Source organism: Phycodurus eques, chromosome 22 (genome assembly GCF_024500275.1).
Source record: "Phycodurus eques isolate BA_2022a chromosome 22, UOR_Pequ_1.1, whole genome shotgun sequence".
Taxonomy (NCBI): domain Eukaryota; kingdom Metazoa; phylum Chordata; class Actinopteri; order Syngnathiformes; family Syngnathidae; genus Phycodurus; species Phycodurus eques.
The window spans coordinates 9,007,157-9,025,590 of NC_084546.1; the positions used below are offsets into that span (position 1 = coordinate 9,007,157).

Consider the following 18,434-nt stretch of genomic DNA (forward strand, 5'->3'; position numbering starts at 1 on the left):
TGTCCTCGTGACGAAAGGCATTTTATTTATGTATTTATTTTTTTTTTAATCCTGCAGTGACTGTTAATGTCCGCTAGAGGTAGCCGACGCTCTATCGGCTGGCCGTTTTAAACGTTTTCAAGTGATTTATTAAACGTAACACGCTTTTCCGGATGATGAATGGCACACTATTAAAATATCGTGAGGTGTATTTGTTTTGGTCAGTGGCAAAGTAGGAGCGCTGAAAATGTGGCGCCGCTTTTGAGTGGGGCTTTACGGCCGGGGGGGGGGGGGGGGGGCCGGGGGGCGAGTGAAGCCAACTTGAGTTTTTGCGTTGCCAGTCACTCAGCTGCGGAGGAGCTCAACGTTTGGAAGCCGAGCATCCGAACACCATGGACCAGGCTGGCTCGCTACCCCGCGCCCCGTAAAGCTTTTATTTGATTCGATTTTTATTCGAGTCCTGTCGGCGGCTACACCGGGAGCAGCCCTGACCGTCAGAGAGGTAAGGCGCTGCAGCCGCCGTCGGCTGCATGTTTCGGGGGGCAAGGGGGGGGGGGGGGGCGCTCTTTTGTGGCCGCCGGTAGCCTAGCTGCCTGGCTAGTTAGCTACCGAGCTAGCCTCGGATTTGGTCAGTGTGCCGCTCAACGTTAGCACGCTTGCGAAAACAAGACGATTTGAGCACGCTCTTGAAAGCATCGCCGAGTCGTATAATAAGTTGCTCGCTTTGCTCCGTGAAATGAACGAGCCTTCGAAACGCCTATTTGCTTTCAAACGGAGGAAAGGCACCGTTGTTTACATGTGTAGCTTTCCACTTGCACTTTTCGGGTGTCCTCGCTAGTTTGCGGTCAAATTGACTCCTTACGACACGAAGGAACCGTAGGAGTGTTCTGTTCTTCCAGGTACATCTCACTAAATTTGAATATGGTAAAAAAAGAAAGAAAAAAGTCAATTTGGTTCAGTACTCGTATAGATTGAATAAACACTTCATAATAATTTTCAGATTCCTGCCCAATTTCTTCATAACAAATTGTTGAATTGTTTCTTGAATGTTACGGCAATGATTCACATCTATTAAATAATATGAAATATTTCACTCTGAGTGTGTGCAGTGCATCTTAATAATAATGAATAATATATGAGTTTCGCTTGAAATTGAAAGTACCGAAAGAAAATTTGACGCTTGAAATTTACTGGGACCTTGGAGAATATTATCTTTCCAATGTTGGCGTAAAAGCCTCCACGTTGTGCTTTTGTGACACGCGAAACATGATTTTCACCAACACCCACATGATCTCCTTCAGAGAGCGTTCTTTGTAAAGGGAGGTCAAAAGGTGACGGGACGGCGCGGCCTCCTTTTTGTCAAACGACGTGTAATAACCAAGTTGTCAGAGGGCACGGCTAAGCGGTTCCGGATCGCGATTAAGGGTTACTTCCGTGAAAGCGCCGAAGGCAACCCGCCGTTAGCGGCGAGTCACAGCAGTTGTCGGACGCCGGGCCCGCAGAGCCGGTTACGTCACTCGCTGCATTACAGTTACGTCGCAGCTGCAGATGTTCAAAGTGTGAACGCGGGAGGAGGGGAGCGACGAGCGTCCTCTTTTCACCGGTGCGACTGGAAGAAAAGGTAACGTTTCGGCGCAAACGTGCGCGCTGTTCTCCCGAAACATCAGCATTGACCCGCGACCCTCATGTCTTGTACAGAGTAACCGCTTTGAGCTGTTTGGTGCGCTGCCTGGCGATCACAGTGTCAAGACCTTCACCACCGCTGGTATGTTACATTGTTATCAGCGATAATAACCATTGCACATCCCCTGTGGAATATATTAGTCACCTCAAATGCGTTATCCTGCAGGTAATTTGCACGACGTTTGAAAGGTAAAGACACATTTTTATGACCCCTCGGTTTTATATGGATAAATGTTTCCCGTGCTGAAACGGGCACGCTCAAAGCGGCAAACGGCGGCGGCCCGCTGAAGGACACTGGCAGAGGCTCGTGCTTTTTCCACTGCAGCGGAGAGATGTAACCGGCGCCCGTCATGAAATATAGAGCGCCCGCGGAGAGGGGGGTGAGGGTGCAGCTCGGGTTGCGCGTCACGAGGGAGCGGAGGCGGGAAGGGGTTCGTGTTTTCGTGCCGCACGAACCCTGAAAGCGCGGCGATACTTAAAAGCGTTTACATCAACGAGAGTCATCGTACCGAGCAGATACCACTGGGAATTCACCGATAACGCACTCGCTGCGCTTCAGAGATCGGCGCGTCGCCGGTATTGTATTTTCAAGCGGGAATCGTGGGAGTGGCCCAAAGGTTTGGAGGAAAAGATACCGCAGGTTACGTAACACGATTCCGACGGCCATATCCCAAAATAATCGGGCCTCGCGCTTTCCACTCCGCATTCTATATCGTTTACGCGAAACCCAGCGTGCGTCCGCGCGCCACATTAAGTCGACCTCGAGCGTGAGATTTCGTCGACATGCCGGCGGAGCTCGGTCTCTGTGTTTGCTGTCCTGTGACTCGAGTGCGTTAAGATCGCTGCTCTCGCTCTCTCCTTTCCCTAATTACACACGGTAAGCCACAGTGTATTTCGGGAAGGTCGAGTGCGCGCGGGCGCGCGTGCGTTTTTTTGTTCGCGCCATGTTTCCCGTCTTAAACGATGAGCTTCGGTGCGCGGGCTGCAGTTGTAATCTGCGGTCGGAGGCCATATTAGGCAACTGCGTGTGGACTCCGGAGATCCAGTGGTGCGATTTGAGCCAACGGCTTCTATTTTTTCCGTGGCTGAGTGACGATTGAAGATAGATTGAAAAGTTGAGCCGAATGCTGGCCATAGATTGAAAAGTTGAGCCGAATGCTGGCCGGCATGACTTTTTCCTTTCCTTTGGTGTGTGAAAACCCAACTCCTAACTCTCAAATTGTCGGCCTCCTGAGCGCACGTGGCCTCGGCACACACGCACAAATATGCGCAGAGTTGACTTTATCCGCAGCTCGATGCCAACGCGCTCATTTGCGCGCCGCATGAAACGCGTCAGCGGCATCGGGTGCCGACTCACGGCGTGAGACTGTGACAGCCCGAAAGGAAAACATTCAAGAGAAAAGTGGAGATTAAATTGCGCACGCGCACGTGAACGTCAACACGCACACACACACACACACACGCGCGCGCGCAGCAAGAGAACAGGGAAGGAACCACTCACAGACTCTTTCCGGCCATATCTTGACGCTGCATCTTCTCACGCTTCCTTCCTTCCTCCTCGTGCGTTACGCCGGTGGGCCGTCACGTAGCCTCGTGGCAACTTTTCCTACTCGAGCCTTTAAACGTGTGACGGCATCTCGGCGGTGCGTCGTTTACGCAAAACCCGGCGACACGGCACAGCGCCCGTCGGGCAGCGACGTCGCTTTCGACGACATCGGGATGGCAGAAGCGCGCGTACACCTTTACGCGCAATAAGCGTCGCGCCCGTGTCGCGGTTCTGACAGCACCTCTGGAAAGTGAGTTTGTTTTGTTTTCGCGGTGTTCATATAGAACGTCAACCGAAAGCTAAAGAACGCTCTTGTCAAAAGTGACCTGCTTTCAATCCCGCGAATGGGCGTGATCCGCGCGGGTTGTCGTGAACGCCCGATCGTCAAGGGCGGAGTCCACCGCAGCATTCATACTTTGTTGCGCGTGATTGACTGCCCTTTCAACCGCAAGCATTGCTGTATTTGTACAACAATGTTACGACTGTTGGCGTTCCAGCGCGCGCGCCTCTCCCCCCACCTTTCGTTATTAGTCACACCCGCGCCAGTCGGGCTCTCGTTGGGCTGTCTCGCAGCTTTCTCTGTGGCTCTCCCTCCCATGTGATTTTATGATTTTTTCCCCCCCCCCCTTCAGTCTAAGATGCCCTAGACGGCGAGAGGTGACATGTAAATGGCTTCCAAAGTGAAAGATGCCGTGGTGTGGTACCAGAAAAAGGTAAGACGCCGCTTCAGTGGCAACGGCTTACGCTTGAACGGCGGCAGTCGTATTGCAGCGTCACCGCGGCTACGTGGCAGATTTGTACCGGTTTGATCGTGCGATGGAAAAGTCTTGCTACGATGATGAATTAAGAGCACGCATCGAATGTCATCGGTTATTAAGGAGTTGTGTCCCAATACCTTTGTCCGCTTTCAGTGACATTTGAGCAGGCCGGGCAATAGGTCGCCGCTGTCCGTTCGGAGCAACTCAACGGGAGCCGAACGCGTTCAGAATCCAAAATGCGGCGGCAAGCCGGTGGGGGGGGGGCGTCGTGTCGTTCTGTGGTTTCCGATACCGGATCCTCCGCTGGGTTTCCACCCCCCTCGTCACACCGCGTCTCTCGACCGGCTCGCTCGCTCCAGCTCCGTCGCCGCTCTTTGTCTCTCCCTCCGACACGAGTCACGCGGTTTAAAAATGAAACCGTTTCTCCGAACAGACATTTCAGCGCATAATGGACGTTACACACTGAAATCGTTCGCGCGTGAGGATCACTCCTGAGTCACGAAGGAGAGACGTGCGACGTGACCTCAGGGTTTGTCTAAATGGGATGTGACATGCGTCTTCCCTATTATCAGTGAAAGAAAACTGAAAAAGCGCGCCAATTGTGACGTGTGAAAGAAACAGACGAACCCACTTGGAAAAGCTAATGTTAAACCTCTCAGAAGCAACCTGCTGGAATTGTCGCCAAAAAGGGAAACTTCCGGAGCGCACTCGGGTGCGGCGCGGCCGGCGAGCTCGAAGCTAGGCCCAGCGCTGGCGCACGCTCCCGCCAACTCTTTGTTGCCGGAGTGAAAACCCCATGAGAGAAAATGAAACGTTCAGGCCAAGACTTGAATGAGGGAAAGTCATTAAGTCGTGACAATTGCCACCTCGTTCTTGACGGGACCGCGCTTGAACCAGTTAGCACGCGCTCCTTTGCACACACACGCACGCACGTGGCGACATCGCAGGGGTTAATGTTGAGGCTGCGGCGGGCCGCCTGACCCAAATTCCTTCCGGTTTTGTTTGCTCCCCAAGCTTCCGCTATAATTAGCCCAGTCGTTTTCTGGACAATAAATCCCCGTGTAGTCGATCATCATCTGCGTCAGTGAGTTCGGGAGCGCGCGCACTGACAACGGGTCGGAGTGTTCGTAAGCGGGCGTAACCGGCCTGAGCGCTCGCGTTTTTTGTGGTTTTGCTTATTGAAGAACAAATCATAGCCACAGAGTCATCAAAGGTGTGATTTAATGTTACGGCAAACACCTTTTAAAATGTCTCTGCTCCAATGAGTCCGCTGAGTGGATTTTGCGAGCAAGAATTGCTAATAACTGGATTATGCGAGTGGCATAACGAACGCGAGCCGAGAGGAAAAGAAGTTTGGGACGGTTTTTAAAAGAAGCTGAAGCGCCGCTCGCTCGAGCCACACAAGCGCACGTCTACGGTCGAGTGGACATTTTCTTGACCGTGCCTGATTATTCACTCATTGTCTGGCTCGTTAACAATTGTCCCTCTCGTTTTTTGGTCTTTTTGAAAATCTAGATGGACACGGCGCTTTGCGAGGACGCGCGCGTTTAATCCTCGGCCGTTGCGGGCAGCCGCTCGGTCGACGCGGTCCCCCCACCCCCGTCGCCGCGGAGGAGGAAGAGCACGAAGTCACTGTCGATTCCTCGCTCGCCAGCCGTCACTCGCGTACCGACGCGCAAATCGGACGGCCGTGTCGGAAGTACCGAGAGCGTAGCTGGTTTGTCACGCTGACGAGGCCTCGGGGTTTCCGTCGACAAACACTCTCGTTTTATTTGGCGGGTTATAAAAACAATGTAATCCGGTCGCACGTCAAGCTACGGCACTGATCCGGTTCCCACGGTGACGCCGCGGCGGGCTTCTTAGTCCACGCGACGCCGACAGACGACGCTCGGGCGCGTTAGCGCTCGCCCACGCTCCTCGTTGTGCGTGCGCATTCAATCGATCGCCGTCGCGATGACCTCGACTTTCTCGGCCAATTTCGCATCAGCCGTTTGGAGTGAAGTGAAACATGGAACGGTTGGACAAAGTTTAAAGGTCAAATGAAGTTGACCTGTAAATTTGACCCCAAAGGCCAACAATATCCCTAGCGGTGTTAATTATTGCGTGTTTTTCTTGTAGATCGGCGCCTACGACCAGCAGATATGGGAGAAGTCTGTGGAGCAGCGGGAAATAAAGGTGCCGTCACGTCTGCTTCGGCGCGCCGCGTTTCATTCATTTGTATTTTCTCTTTCAGTTTCTTTAAGTTCTGTCCGCTCCTTCCCGTCTCCGTTGACCGGCTCTTGTCCAGTGTTCTTCTTTCTTTATTTTTTTAACCATTTCCTCTCTGTCCCACTTGTTCCTCTTCATCCTCACCCATCCTCCCCGTCAATCGTCTTCCTCTTCAGTTTATATCGCTGGTGAGTATCCGGCGCAGCGCGCGTCCGCTCCCCCGCGGCGTAGACGAGTAGAGAGAGAGCGCGTGCGTCGACCCCGCGCTCGCAGGCGTGATGGGAAGGTTTGGGGTCAGAGCTGCGGGAAGCAAACTTTCAGAGGAGCAAATGTCAAAACGGGAAGCGCGCTCATTGAATTTTCTTTGATCTTTTGGCGAGTAAAAAGAAGCCGGTTGGATTGAATTGAGTTTTCCAGTTGTTACATTTGCGCACGGAACGGCGTTTCACGTTAATAAACCGGATCGCGGTGGGCAAATATTTGAGCCACAAGGGCGACATTTGATTTTCAGGTCGTTCGTCGATGAAGTCAATCCAAAAGAGTGTGGATGTAAAAGATGTGGGAGTATTTGATTTGAATCATGAAACGACGCTCACGTTTCCACTTAATTTGTAACGCGTGTGATTGTAATTGAACGGGTTTGCCCTTTTGACCTCACGCTGCCGTGTTGTTCTGTATCTCCAAAAGGACTCCGAGATGGTTTTGACATCGAGTCCAGCGTCGCTCAGCGACCATTATAACGATAAGAAGCCGCGACGAGCCGGGAGATAAGAGCGCCGTTTGTATCGAAGCGTTAGTACCGAGATAAAATCCCCTCACAACGAGGGGCGATATCGATCTTTATATATATATATATATATATATACCGGAAGGCGAAGAGCACCGTCCTCCGGTGGACGAGGTCATTTGAGGGGCGACGCGGAGCTAGCCTCCAGAGAAAGCGTTACGCCCGGTTATATCGGCTCTCTTCTTAAACACTGGTATTTGTAACTCAAACGTGCACGTGAAGTCACCCCCCCAAAAACAAAGGCGCGCTTTTAACGGCACGGTTCAGTACGTGCGCCGTGACGCGAGTAGTACAGTAGGACTGTGGCTACAGTTGGTAGAAAGCACGCCGCGCCTCCTAAATACGAGGGGCACTTTAAGTCTCGAGCCCAATTTAACGTGACCTTAAATCTTCACAGGTTGTGGTTTAAGGTTAGTTGTTGGAAGATGTATTGACAAGAAAGTTTTAGTTTAACACCGTCCTCTTCCGGCGTCGGGCGGAACGGAACGGAAAAAGCGGGCGAAGAACGAGAGACCGAAAACCCGGATACGTTTCGCAACCCTTTGAGAACGTTTGGTGGCCGTTCCCCTTCCGCAGCGAGAAATGGAATCACGACTCCCCGCCTGTGACGGGCGGGTGACAAAACGGCTGACGAGAAGAGGACGGGCTTAAACCAAAGTATTGAAAGCACAAGCTGTGAAAATTCCTGAACAAAACCGTCGGCTTATTGGGAAGTCAAAGGAATTTGCGCCGATTCCTTTGAAACCGCCCCTCGTATTTGACCTTTCGTTCACGTAACCGCCGTCGACTTTTCGCGTCCTCCCCGCAGGGCCTGAGGAACAAGCCGAAGAAGACCGGCCACGTCAAGCCAGACCTTATCGACGTGGACCTGGTCAGAGGTGAGAAGAGGCCGACGCGGGGTCCGCGCGCCGTTCCGACTCCGCGATCATTCGTCGGGTGTTTGCGCTCCGCCGCAGGCTCCGCGTTCGCCAAGGCGAAACCGGAGAGTCCGTGGACCTCGCTGACTCGGAAGGGCATCGTGCGCGTCGTCTTCTTCCCCTTCTTCTACCGATGGTGGATCGGGGTCACCTCCGGGGCCATCTTCCTCTTGCTGCTGGCTCTCTACCTGCTGCAAGGTACGCGTCCTACGAAACTGCGAACAAGGCTCCGCCGTCCGGGTCTGTGACGCAGCGGCGCGTTCCCCATCCGCAGCGGCGGCGGCCCTCCTCTACGCGACCATCCCGCAGCCTCACGGGATCCCCGCCACCGAGGTGTTCGGCGCCATCTGGCTCATGCTGCTGCTGGGCACCGTGCACTGTCAGATCGTTTCCACCGGGACGCCCAAGCCGGCCCCCGGCGTCGGCGGGAAGAGACGCAGGTGATTGGCTAGTAGGAGGCAAATGGAAAAGTAGCGATAAGAAAGTGAGGTTATCGTTTGGGCTCGTTGTTCCTTTGTACTCGCGTTTGTCACGGAGAGATTCCCGCCCGCCACCGCACACGCGGGCTGTTTTTGTGATTTACGGGTTGGAGTGGAAACGGTTGAAGGCGAGCTCCTCACTTTTCTGCTCCAATTAGTCGTAACGCATTGGCACGTTTCGACCACGTTTGGGCGTTGAATATTATCGACGCTAATTAACTCAAAGGGGACTTTCCGGAACAGTTAATTTCTGTCGTCTTTTGTCATTCATCGGGTAGCGGGCCCCCGTCGTAAGCGCGCCCTAAGCGTGCGTACGCTCTATTCTTGTTTCCCGACGAAAGGAAGTTGAGGAAGGCTTCTCAGATGGAGGCGCACAGGGAAGGCGACGGCTCGAGCAGTACCGATAACACGCAGGAGGGGGCGCCGCACTCCTACTCGGCCAGCGCCACCAACAGCCTGGGCGCTCTGTTCCACGATTTCTGGCACGATCTGTGTAAAGCCGGGTGCGTATTTTCCCCTCGTTTGTTTCGGAGCGGCCGAAGCGAGGCATCTCGTGGCGCTCGTCCTCCTCGCCGGAAGGGGCGGAAAAAGAAACGGCCGTCGCTCGGTCTCCGCAGGTCCGGGAAGTCCAAGCTCTCCATCGACAAGTCGACGGAAACCGACAACGGCTACGTGTCGCTGGACGGCCGCGTGACCAACCGCAGCAGCGAGGAGGGTCTGCGCCCGCGCCACGAACTCTCGAACCGCCTCGACGAAGCGCGCCGGGCCGCGCGCGGACCGCCGCGGCACGCTCACGCCGCCCCGCGCGACGCCGCCGGCGCCAAGGTGAGCCGCCGGCGCGACGAAACGCTCAAACCCGGGCCGTCGATTCTCACTCGCTCGCGTCCGACAGGGGCCCGCGTCGGACGAGGCGTCCAGCGAGGAGGACCCCGACGCGTCGTACGTCGCCCTCCGCAGGGGAGTCGAGAGATTGAACGCCGACTGCGCGCTCCGAAACCGCAAGAACGCGCACTACAAGAAACACTACGCCGCGGAGGTAAAATGACAACAGGGGCGGCTAGTTGGGAAGAGTGATTGATTTCCAAGCGTTACGGTGAGCGGAGGCGGGTAGAAGGCGTTAGTAGTTAAGAGTAGTTTGAAGCGGTAGTAGTAGTAGTAGTAGTAGTAGTAGTAATAATAGTTGGAAGTTCCGCACGGCGCAGGCGTGAAAGCCTCCGAGGCGACCGGTCGTTAATTCCAACAAAGCGGAGACCCGCCGTGGCCATTTTCTTCTTCGGGGTCGGCGGACCGTAATTGAATCAGGTCAAAGACCAGTTTACACCAAAGTCGGTGACCTGACCAAGAAAATGTCAAGTCCTCGTCAATCGCATTGAAGTTTATTTGAGTTGTTTATTTTCAGCGCCCTTCTCGATAAGAGAAATGGCAGGTCACATTGACGGTGGAAGAAGTTTGAAAATGATTTGTGGAGGTCCAAATTTTGGAAAAGACAAAAACGTGGCATTTGAACAGGGGTGTGTAGACTTATTCGATCCGCCGCAGCCCTGCCCGGTCGGTGGGCCTCCACGATTGTCTGGTCCAAACCCATTTGTTTGGCTTCAATTTTTGTTTTGTTGCAAAGATTTGCTTGGATGGAGACGACGATTTGAGTTTGGGATGAAGTGATATTGTTCAGCACTCGGTTTCCAGCGTATTTGATGTATTCGGGCGCAAACTTTGTTTCCCTCGGTGTTTTTCTTTGGGCCCAGGACGTTCCCGAGTCCGGCGCCGGCCGCGGCTCCCGCCGCTCCGGCCCGAGGACCCGGGACGCCGAGAGCACCCGGCACGAGTCTGAGACGGAGGACCTGCTGTGGGAGGACTTCTTGCACTGCGCCGAGTGCAGGTCGTCCTGCACGTCGGAGACGGGTCAGGCAATAACGATATCCCCGGCGCCGACCGGCCGGACGCCTAACGCGGGAATTGTCGTCCTCGGCAGATGGAGAAGGAGGAGGCGTTCCCGCGTGTCCTCCCGCCAAGAAGGAGTACCGAGACGACCCTTTCCATCAGGTGGGTCCGCGAGCAGCGCCGGCGTTGGTGTTCGGGCGCGAGTAAAAATCCATACGGTCTCTTGGCCCGCCGACGTTTCGTACCTTCAGGGTCACGCCCCTTGGCCGCACAGCTCCAACGCCGGCCTGGAGAGGGTGAGCGCCATCGTGTGGGAGGGAAACGAGTGCAAGAAAGCCGACATGTCCGTCCTGGAGATCAGCGGCATGATCACGAACAGGGCGAGTTGACCAAAACCACGCCGACGCTCACTCGGGTACTTTAAGGCAGTTTACCGGAGAAAAGGAACGTTAACGCGTCGGGGTCCTCCAGGTGAATCTTTACACGCCGGGGATCGGTTACCAGGTGTTGGGGAATCTGGTGTCAGTCACGCTGGGACTCACCCCCTTAGCGTACAGGTAACTTTCAGTCGATCGTTAATAACGCCGTTCATCTCGGACGACGGTCATTTCTGCTCGCGCGCCTTCAGACTGGCTCAGCGGCGCGACTCGGAGCAGCCGACGGCGCCGTCGGCCAACGAGCTGCTGTCCGCGGCGCTGGGGGGCGGGTCCGGCTCGGAAGCCCTGGTGGTCGCCATGGTGACGGTGAGCTTCACGGTGCGGGTGTGCCTCACGTGGCTCTTCTTCTTCTTGCTGAGCGTGGCCGAGAGGACCTACAAGCAGGTGAGGACGAGAAGTCGGCGACGCGTTAGCCGTACGGTATCGCGGGGGGGGGGCAATGCGGTAGAAAAGCGCATTTATCGGTGTAAGTCAGTCGGCCTATTTCGGTCGACACCGGTCTCGTGCGTCATCGGCCGCGCGGCTTTAAAATACGTCAATGCTCGACGAGGCAAAAGAAATACACGTACGGCGCCGGAGACCGACCTCCTCTTCCCGCACGGCAGTAATATCGGTAGTTTTACGTCAAGTGCGTCGAGGCACCGCCGTACGTGAAATAAACGTGCGTGGCTTCCAGAGGCTGTTGTTCGCCAAACTATTCGGCCACCTGACTTCGGCGCGACGAGCCAGGAAGTCTGAAGTTCCTCATTTTCGACTGAAGAAAGTCCAGAACATCAAGATGTGGTTGTCGCTACGCTCCTACCTCAAAGTAACGGCCGACGCTCCTGTACGTTTGAACGCGCGCGCCTTTTTTCACGGTCGTTTCTTACGTTGCAGCGGCGAGGTCCTCAGCGCTCTGTCGACGTCATCGTGTCTTCCGCCTTCTTGTTAACGCTGTCTGTTGTCTTCATCTGCTGTGCACAGGTAACGTACACGCACGCACGCGCGCGCGCGCACACACACAAATGTCACGGAAACGGCCGAACGCCTGACATTACCGGCGCGGCGTCCGGCCACCGTGACGCAAGATGAATAAATGGTTTTGATGAAATAGACACCGCGTTGTTTCCCAAAATAATAATCGGAGGAAAAAGCCGCAGGGGCTAAATCGGTCTTTGCGTCCGGTGTCAACGCGTCGCCGTGAGTCGGTAATCGCCGCCGTTGCCGCGTCGACAATAAGGACGAGGGGGGGGGAGCAAAAGTAGCGCACGGGACCGAGCGGACCCGTCATCGGCTACGGCGGAATAAAGCCACGGTTGCGTGCAGTTGACACGAGACGACCCAAGGATGGACGGGCGCCGTCCGAGAGAATAAAGAGCCTCATCCTCAACTTTTGATCGGGGTCGTTTGTGTAGTTGCCGTTGTCGGTGTGATTTGAAAACGCGGTTGTTTTTTCGGGACAGTCCGAATTGCCGCATCGGCTGCGCCCCGATGTTTGCGCCACGGCTCCGATGGATTTTCCGCACTTCTCCAGTTTGAAAACGGTTAGCTGCTGTCCCGTCGGCGGCTCTCTGCCGTTCAAGTTCGCTTAATAGCAAATGCAGTCGTCACACGTGAAACCCCGAGGCAAAAAGGCGACACCTGAGCGACTCGCAGCGGTCAAACTAAGGGCGCTCCGTCCTGAGTGGTTTAACACATCCGGGCGTAAATAGCATGAAATAAAATGTGGAATTGTGAAGTTTTGTCTCCTATTTATCTTCAGGAAACAAAGGGACCGGAGGAACTGAAAATAGACGTCGGTCCGTCGGCAGGTTGCGTGCGTTTGCCAAATGGAGTGGCGAGGTATCAATGACTTTTGAGATGAGATTTGAAAGACTAGCTGGATTTATGCCATCGCGTTTGTTTGATTTTGATGATTGATTTTTTGGAAAGCAAGGTTGAAAACAGAATGGGCGCGATAGAAACATTCCACTAAGCGTTGACGGCGAAAGGGTGGAACAAGAAGGTTTTAGCGTCATGACGGCGTTGCGCAATCGGAGAGCGTGCGGAATAATTGTGGTCGTATCACATAATATTGCGCAATCACTGTCCCGCAGTAACGGCGTGGAGCAAAAGTATCCAATTTTGAGACATCGGGACGAAACGTGGCGGTCACGCTGACGAGGGTCGTGTGGATTTTTTGCGGCGCAGTTGCTGCACGTGCACGAGACGTTCCTGGAGTGCCACTACAACTGGGAGCTGGTGATCTGGTGTTCCAGTCTGTCGCTCTTCCTGCTCAGGTTCGTCACGCTGGGCTCGGAGACCAGCAAGAAGTACAGCAACACGTCCATCTTGCTGACGGAACAGGTACGCGACGAACGTGCGGGCGGTTTCCCCGGATGCAATTGAGTCGGGAAGAGGAAGGGATTTTCGCGGTCCGGGTCTGGGAATTATCGGCGCGTCCGTCCGTGTTTGTCAGATCAACTTGTATCTGAAGATGGAGAAGAAGCCCAACAAGAAGGAAGAGCTGACGCTGGTCAACAACGTGTTGAAACTGGCGACCAAACTCCTCAAGGTGAGTGACGAGATCTCGCCCACCCGCCGACAACGAGAGGGCGCGCGGGTGACGTTTCCACGTCGGTGCGCCTCGCAGGAGCTGGACAGTCCGTTCAGGCTGTACGGTTTGACCATGAACCCCCTGCTGTACAACATCACGCAAGTGGTCATCCTGTCGGCCGTGTCCGGCGTCATTTCGGACCTGTTGGGGTTTAACTTGAAGGTGAGCGCGACAAATGGGGCAAACGCATCCGCCGTTGTGCGCGCGTAACGTGCGTGTTACTGTGCGCAGCTGTGGAAAATCAAGTCGTGACGTTAAGATGGCCGAAGACGACGACGACGACGACGAAGAAGACCGAGACGATGACGATGACGATGAAGATGACATATCATCGGCGCGCTTTGACCTTCAACAAGCTATTTACCCGCTCAGTGTTGTCACTTTTTATTGAACCTCGCTATTTATGACATCGCACGGCGCTCCCTCGAGTGTAAGTTATTTGATTTTAGTCAGGAACGTTCCTACGATGTGGGTTCTCGGCTCAACTTTTGAAGTCAGTTTTACGTCGGGCCGCAAACGTTACGCGTACGTTCCGGCCGCTTTTGAGAACGAGGCAAAGTTTTGGACAGAACCGCCCGGTACGATTCATAACGCGCAACGTCGGCGCGTTCGTACGACGATTGGTAACCGACTGACTCGGCGGAAAGAGGAGAAAAAGACCAAAGTCCAGATAAAGTCTCCAAATACGGATGTGACACTAAAGAAAACAAAAAAAGGGCTGTACAAGCCAAACGGAAAGGGAAAGCGACCGATTTATTTTGGGTTACGCAAAACGCAAGCCGGCAATGTTTACGGTGCGCCCGGGAGCTGGCCGTCTGTGGCGCATCTGATTTGTGTGTATTTTTTTTCCACCTCAGGGCGAAGAAAAGAATTTAGTGTGAGGATGTGTGTCATTTTCATGTCATTCGGCGGTAAAGACGGCAATCCTTTTTAACGGGGCCTCGAGTCAGGCTGATTTGGCTGTCGGCTACGGCGCGAGTGCTAAAGGGCCGCCTCCGCGACAACGTCGCGAGGCTCTGTCCTAACGTTAAACGGGAAGTTTGGAAAACGCAACTTTCCAATCTGCACGACCGTTGTCGAGCCAATTAGACGGGACGCGAAATGTCCCGCGTGAGACGATTGGGTTAAGAGAACGTCCCCGGCGGTGTGAACGGAGCCTCGATGAAGTTGTCGGGCAACATTTTGGAATTGGCTCAAGTCGCCGACAGTGTTTCTACGCGGACGTTTCTCCCCCCCCCCCTCCGGGCCGAGTCCCAAAAAGCGTCCAATTCCGAGGTCCGGCGGAGTTTGCGCGCGTCAGTATTCGGTTGTTATGTGGAACCGGTTGTTTTATCGAGGCAAAACCAACACGCACTTTAAATGAATCGAAAGTGGACGATTTGCATCAGTGTCACGGAAAGAAATGCTGACATGTAAAGTTGTTGCGTTAGCATGTCGCTAAGGTTATTATTGTGAAATTTTTTTTTCCTCATTGTGTGTTTGAAGGAGACCAAAGTGATTTGCTTCCTTTTGTTGTCGCGGTAAAAGAATGTACTCGCAGCTTTAAATGGGTTACGTCAGGCTGTAGTTTTTTTGCGTTGGGATGTGTATGTTTTTATCTTGTGGTCTGTTTGTATTTTCAAGTTTGTAGTTGAGCGTTTTGGTTGGGAAGAAGAGGCGCGTTTGAATGTTTTCTTTTTCCAGTAACAAAGAAGTGTTCGGGCGAACACGACGGACAGTCGGGGCGGTCCAAATAATTTGGGGAGGAAAATGGTCTGTTGACAGTTTGATAAAGAAACCAAGCGCACCATAGTGTTTGTTTGTGTTTGCGTGTTATTTTCTGCTCCACGTGTTTGATTCCAAAAAGTGTTTTTGACACCACAGGTCCCTCACAAGAAATAAATGTGAGATTATATCGGTAGGCAGTTGGCGAAAATGGAAAAGAAAGAACCTACGATTTGCTTGTTTTTGAAAGCAAGGCCGTCACATAGGAACGGAATCGGTACGGGTTCCCGGTACTCCCTACCGGTATTCGACGATAGCAATTTTTGGTAGTTTTGCGTGCGTTCGCGATTGCTAAATAATAAAAGGTGAATTGTTTTGAGTTGAACACGTTATTAAGTTGTTGATTTTCGAAAGGGGAAAGAAAAGCGAGCGGAACCACAAGAGGTGTACAATCGTCTGTGGGTTGTTTCCGCCCAAATCAATGGATATGAACGTCCCTTTAAAATGTCGTCAAAGAGACTTGTTTGAACGTATTTGTCAGATAACTAGTTGGGAGAGGGCCGACATTGAATCACATTTAAAAAAAGCTATGGAGGTGTTTTGGCACGGTGGGAAATGTTTGCGTTTCGGATTTGTGAATAAGACGTCATTTGCCCTCTGCTGTTAAATAAAGCGACTGTTGTTGTAACCAAACGTCTTTGTTGTTGCATCTTTGTCGGGTGAGAAAGCGGGACTCGTGGGAATTTTGCCCATCCGTTGTTGAGCAATTGTTTCTATTTAGCGTAGCGTCCAGCCAGAGACGTGAAAAGTACGATGAGCGTTATGAAGAAAAACGGTTGCATCGTCAGCAATTTGGCAATCTGCTACGAAGAGTGAAGGAATTGGCACGTGTTCGAAATGCATTTTTCAACGTGAGCGTGAATCGCGATGTATTTGGAAATACTTGTAGTATGTAAGAGTTTGTGAATTGTTGACGCAGATTACCTTCACACGTCCGCTAGGCGGCGGCGTTGCCGTCTCCGTTGATGGCTGTCAATTGAGCAGCGCCGAACAAGGCGAGCAAACCAGCAGTCACGAGTAAGTAAAATATAAAGGAATGGCCTTCCTCGTCTGTCAGCAACATGCCAAAAAAACCAGCGTATTATTACGGTGTTGAAATAATAACAGAGAGGAGACAGCAACACCGACGCCGAGCGGACGGAGGGAGCCACACGTGTGACGGTAGAAATGTAGATTGACGTTTGTCTCCGGAATGAACCTCGAACAATTCCCAAGCAATATGGAACATTTCCAAATGAAACGTCACGACAACATTTGAAAGATGCCAAAAGGGGTGGTGGATTTGAAACACAAGGGCAACTGATTGAGCGCCAATCAAGTGCAGGCTTGCACCTGAGGGGGGCGGGGCGTATATAAAGTGCGCCGGTCCCGAGGAAGCGGAAGCAGTCGGCGAGGGGAGCTCGAGCAGGTAAGCGGCGACGTTTGTTTTCTGCCAAACTCATCGTTCAAGTGTTTCCCACTCGTAGGTGACCGCTGAGCTGAACCTCCTGGAGAGTCGTACCGAGGTAAAGCGTCGTAACCCTTTCCAATGTTTTGTCTGCAGCAGCACGAGCTGACGTTCAAAGGTGAGCTTTGCGATCAGCAGCACGAGGAGGAGTTGAACCGAGCGGAGGTCAGTGCCCGTGGCCCTCGTCAGATGATCCGCTTGCAAATACCGCGCGGGATAACAATCGGAATGATTCGGTGGTTGTTTCCCCACCCTTGCAGATGATTGACAGGCTGGAGCGGAAGGGCGCCCGCTGCTGGTCTGAGGCAGCAACTGCAGCCGTGCCGTCGGTCTCCACTGAACGCTTTGCAAATGATTTGGGACACGTGCGGCGCTCAGCCACTCTCGTCCGCACAGCCTGCACGTCAGCCTGGGGTCGAGTTGGTTAGCCTGACCGACCTACGGAACATTTCCACTCTGCAGCCTGTCCTCGTTGACCTAATTGTTTGTTTTGTAGTGTCTGAGGGGTGGCGCACAAGATCCAAAGACTTCCAAGAGGTCTGTGCAGCACACGTTCATCAGAAACCCCTCTGCACCGTCCGTGACCGAAGCGCACTCCCAATGGCCAAAGCTGACTTGTCGTAACGGTTTAATTTTTTTCCAGCAGATGAAGCGCAACGCGGCAGGCGAGACATTGGATGACCAGAGCGGCCGCAGCCTTGGCGAGAGTCAATCGGAGGAAGAAAATTCCATTTGTGGCGAGGCCTCCGCCAGACGAGCAGCTCTTCGGTCGGCGGCGTGGCAAATGTTGCTGAAAAGGGCCGAGCAGAAGTCTAGCGGGACAATTGGAACAGCCACCTTTTTTTATATTTGAGGCGGCTTCGTGACAAGTTCCGTTTTGTTTTTCAGGCTGTGAAGTGAATTTTGTGGCGGTCAACGCCCTTCCTACCAGTTGGTGTTGCAAGGAGGGCCTCGGAACAGAATTGGAGTCAAGTCCCCTTCAAAGTAAGTAACTGGTTGTTTGACTTGTCAAGTCACACACAGATGTATGTTTGTTTGTTTTTGCAGGCGCTGGCTTTTCCTGACGATGACCGCTGCTGATTTTTGGAAAGCTTTTTTTCCCCCAAGAATAAGCAGGTTCAGGGTTTTGTGGCTGAATGCTGCTTGACTGAAAAGGAACCAATAGGAGTAAGTGTAATGGCGAAGTTGTGAGTTGAGGTTTAATTTGCTGGCTGGACTTTCCCAGAGAAGAGGCCCTCCAAGCCGATTTGGAAAGTATATTGAGCAGGTTGTCAATGTTTGTCTTTTTAGCAGGTGTGCCATTGTCGCCTCTTGGGGGTTGAAGATCAGGCCTACGAGTTGTCTTCGGAAGTACCCTTCCACCTAAAGGTAATCAGTTATTTTGAATCCCGTTTTCTGTGCAGGCTCTGAATCTTTTGGGGAGGACTCGTTCCAAGTAAGTGTAAAAGCACAATCGTCCAGTTTGCATCGGAACCTTTGAACGCATTTAATTTTTTATTTTTCCCCCCCCCCCCCCCTCAAGATGGCTGTTGCCGGAAAGGACTCTCCGAAGTGACCCGTCACAATGCTCAGATGCCACCTGGCAGGACTTAATTTGGACAATTGAATTGATCTTTTTGGCAGTATGGAAAAAGACTCCCAGGTTGGAAGTGGATTTGTTTTTATTTTTTTGCCAAGAAGGTGTGGAGACAGTTGATGGTGAGTCAAAGAACATTCCCCAATGGATTGGAGTGTGTTGTGTTCACTAATGGCTGGTTTTTTTCCTTTTGCAGGTCAACGTGCTGTCGTCTGCCCAACGTTCCTCCAACGCCGAAGACTCTTGCTGTACGGGTGAGTAAATGACATGGTTGCAAAGCGCATCCTTGTCATTTATGCTCTTGTTGTTTTTGTTGTTTTTTTTGAATAAAGCTTTTTGGAAAAAAGCATTGTTGCCTTCCTCCCATTTTATTGCTTTGGACCCTCGAAGACGTCGC

The 18,434-nt window shown here is 53.0% G+C and overlaps 1 protein-coding gene across 15 annotated transcripts; it reads left to right on the top strand.

Moving 5' to 3' along the window:
• The first annotated feature begins 90 nt into the window (after positions 1-90).
• LOC133397359 (protein PHTF2-like) lies at positions 91-18,320 on the top strand. 15 transcript variants are annotated; one of them, XM_061668140.1, is made up of 26 exons: positions 91-481; positions 1,511-1,600; positions 1,678-1,744; positions 3,841-3,921; positions 6,085-6,141; positions 7,770-7,839; positions 7,918-8,076; positions 8,153-8,318; positions 8,699-8,860; positions 8,975-9,182; positions 9,250-9,393; positions 10,103-10,259; positions 10,330-10,400; positions 10,490-10,618; positions 10,710-10,795; positions 10,867-11,059; positions 11,352-11,483; positions 11,552-11,638; positions 12,845-13,000; positions 13,113-13,208; positions 13,287-13,412; positions 13,482-16,626; positions 16,722-16,884; positions 16,958-16,998; positions 17,105-18,159; positions 18,234-18,320. In XM_061668140.1, the coding sequence occupies exons 4-22, from the start codon at positions 3,877-3,879 to the stop codon at positions 13,500-13,502; spliced, it is 2,265 nt and encodes a 754-aa protein (XP_061524124.1). In that variant the 5' UTR covers positions 91-481; positions 1,511-1,600; positions 1,678-1,744; positions 3,841-3,876; the 3' UTR covers positions 13,503-16,626; positions 16,722-16,884; positions 16,958-16,998; positions 17,105-18,159; positions 18,234-18,320. The 15 variants fall into 15 exon arrangements, with proteins under 15 accessions (XP_061524124.1, XP_061524125.1, XP_061524126.1 ...); XM_061668141.1 differs by having other exon boundaries at positions 17,108-18,159; XM_061668142.1 differs by having other exon boundaries at positions 16,722-17,829; positions 17,984-18,159.
• Positions 18,321-18,434: the final 114 nt, after the last annotated feature.

Coding starts and splice junctions, on each gene's coding strand:
- LOC133397359 (XM_061668134.1), top strand. CDS start 3,877: ATGGCTTCCAAAGTGAAAGATGCCGTGGTGTGGTACCAGAAAAAG. Junction 3,922..6,084: donor TGGTGTGGTACCAGAAAAAG/GTAAGACGCCGC, acceptor TTTTTCTTGTAG/ATCGGCGCCTACGACCAGCA. Junction 9,394..10,102: donor AGAAACACTACGCCGCGGAG/GTAAAATGACAA, acceptor CTTTGGGCCCAG/GACGTTCCCGAGTCCGGCGC.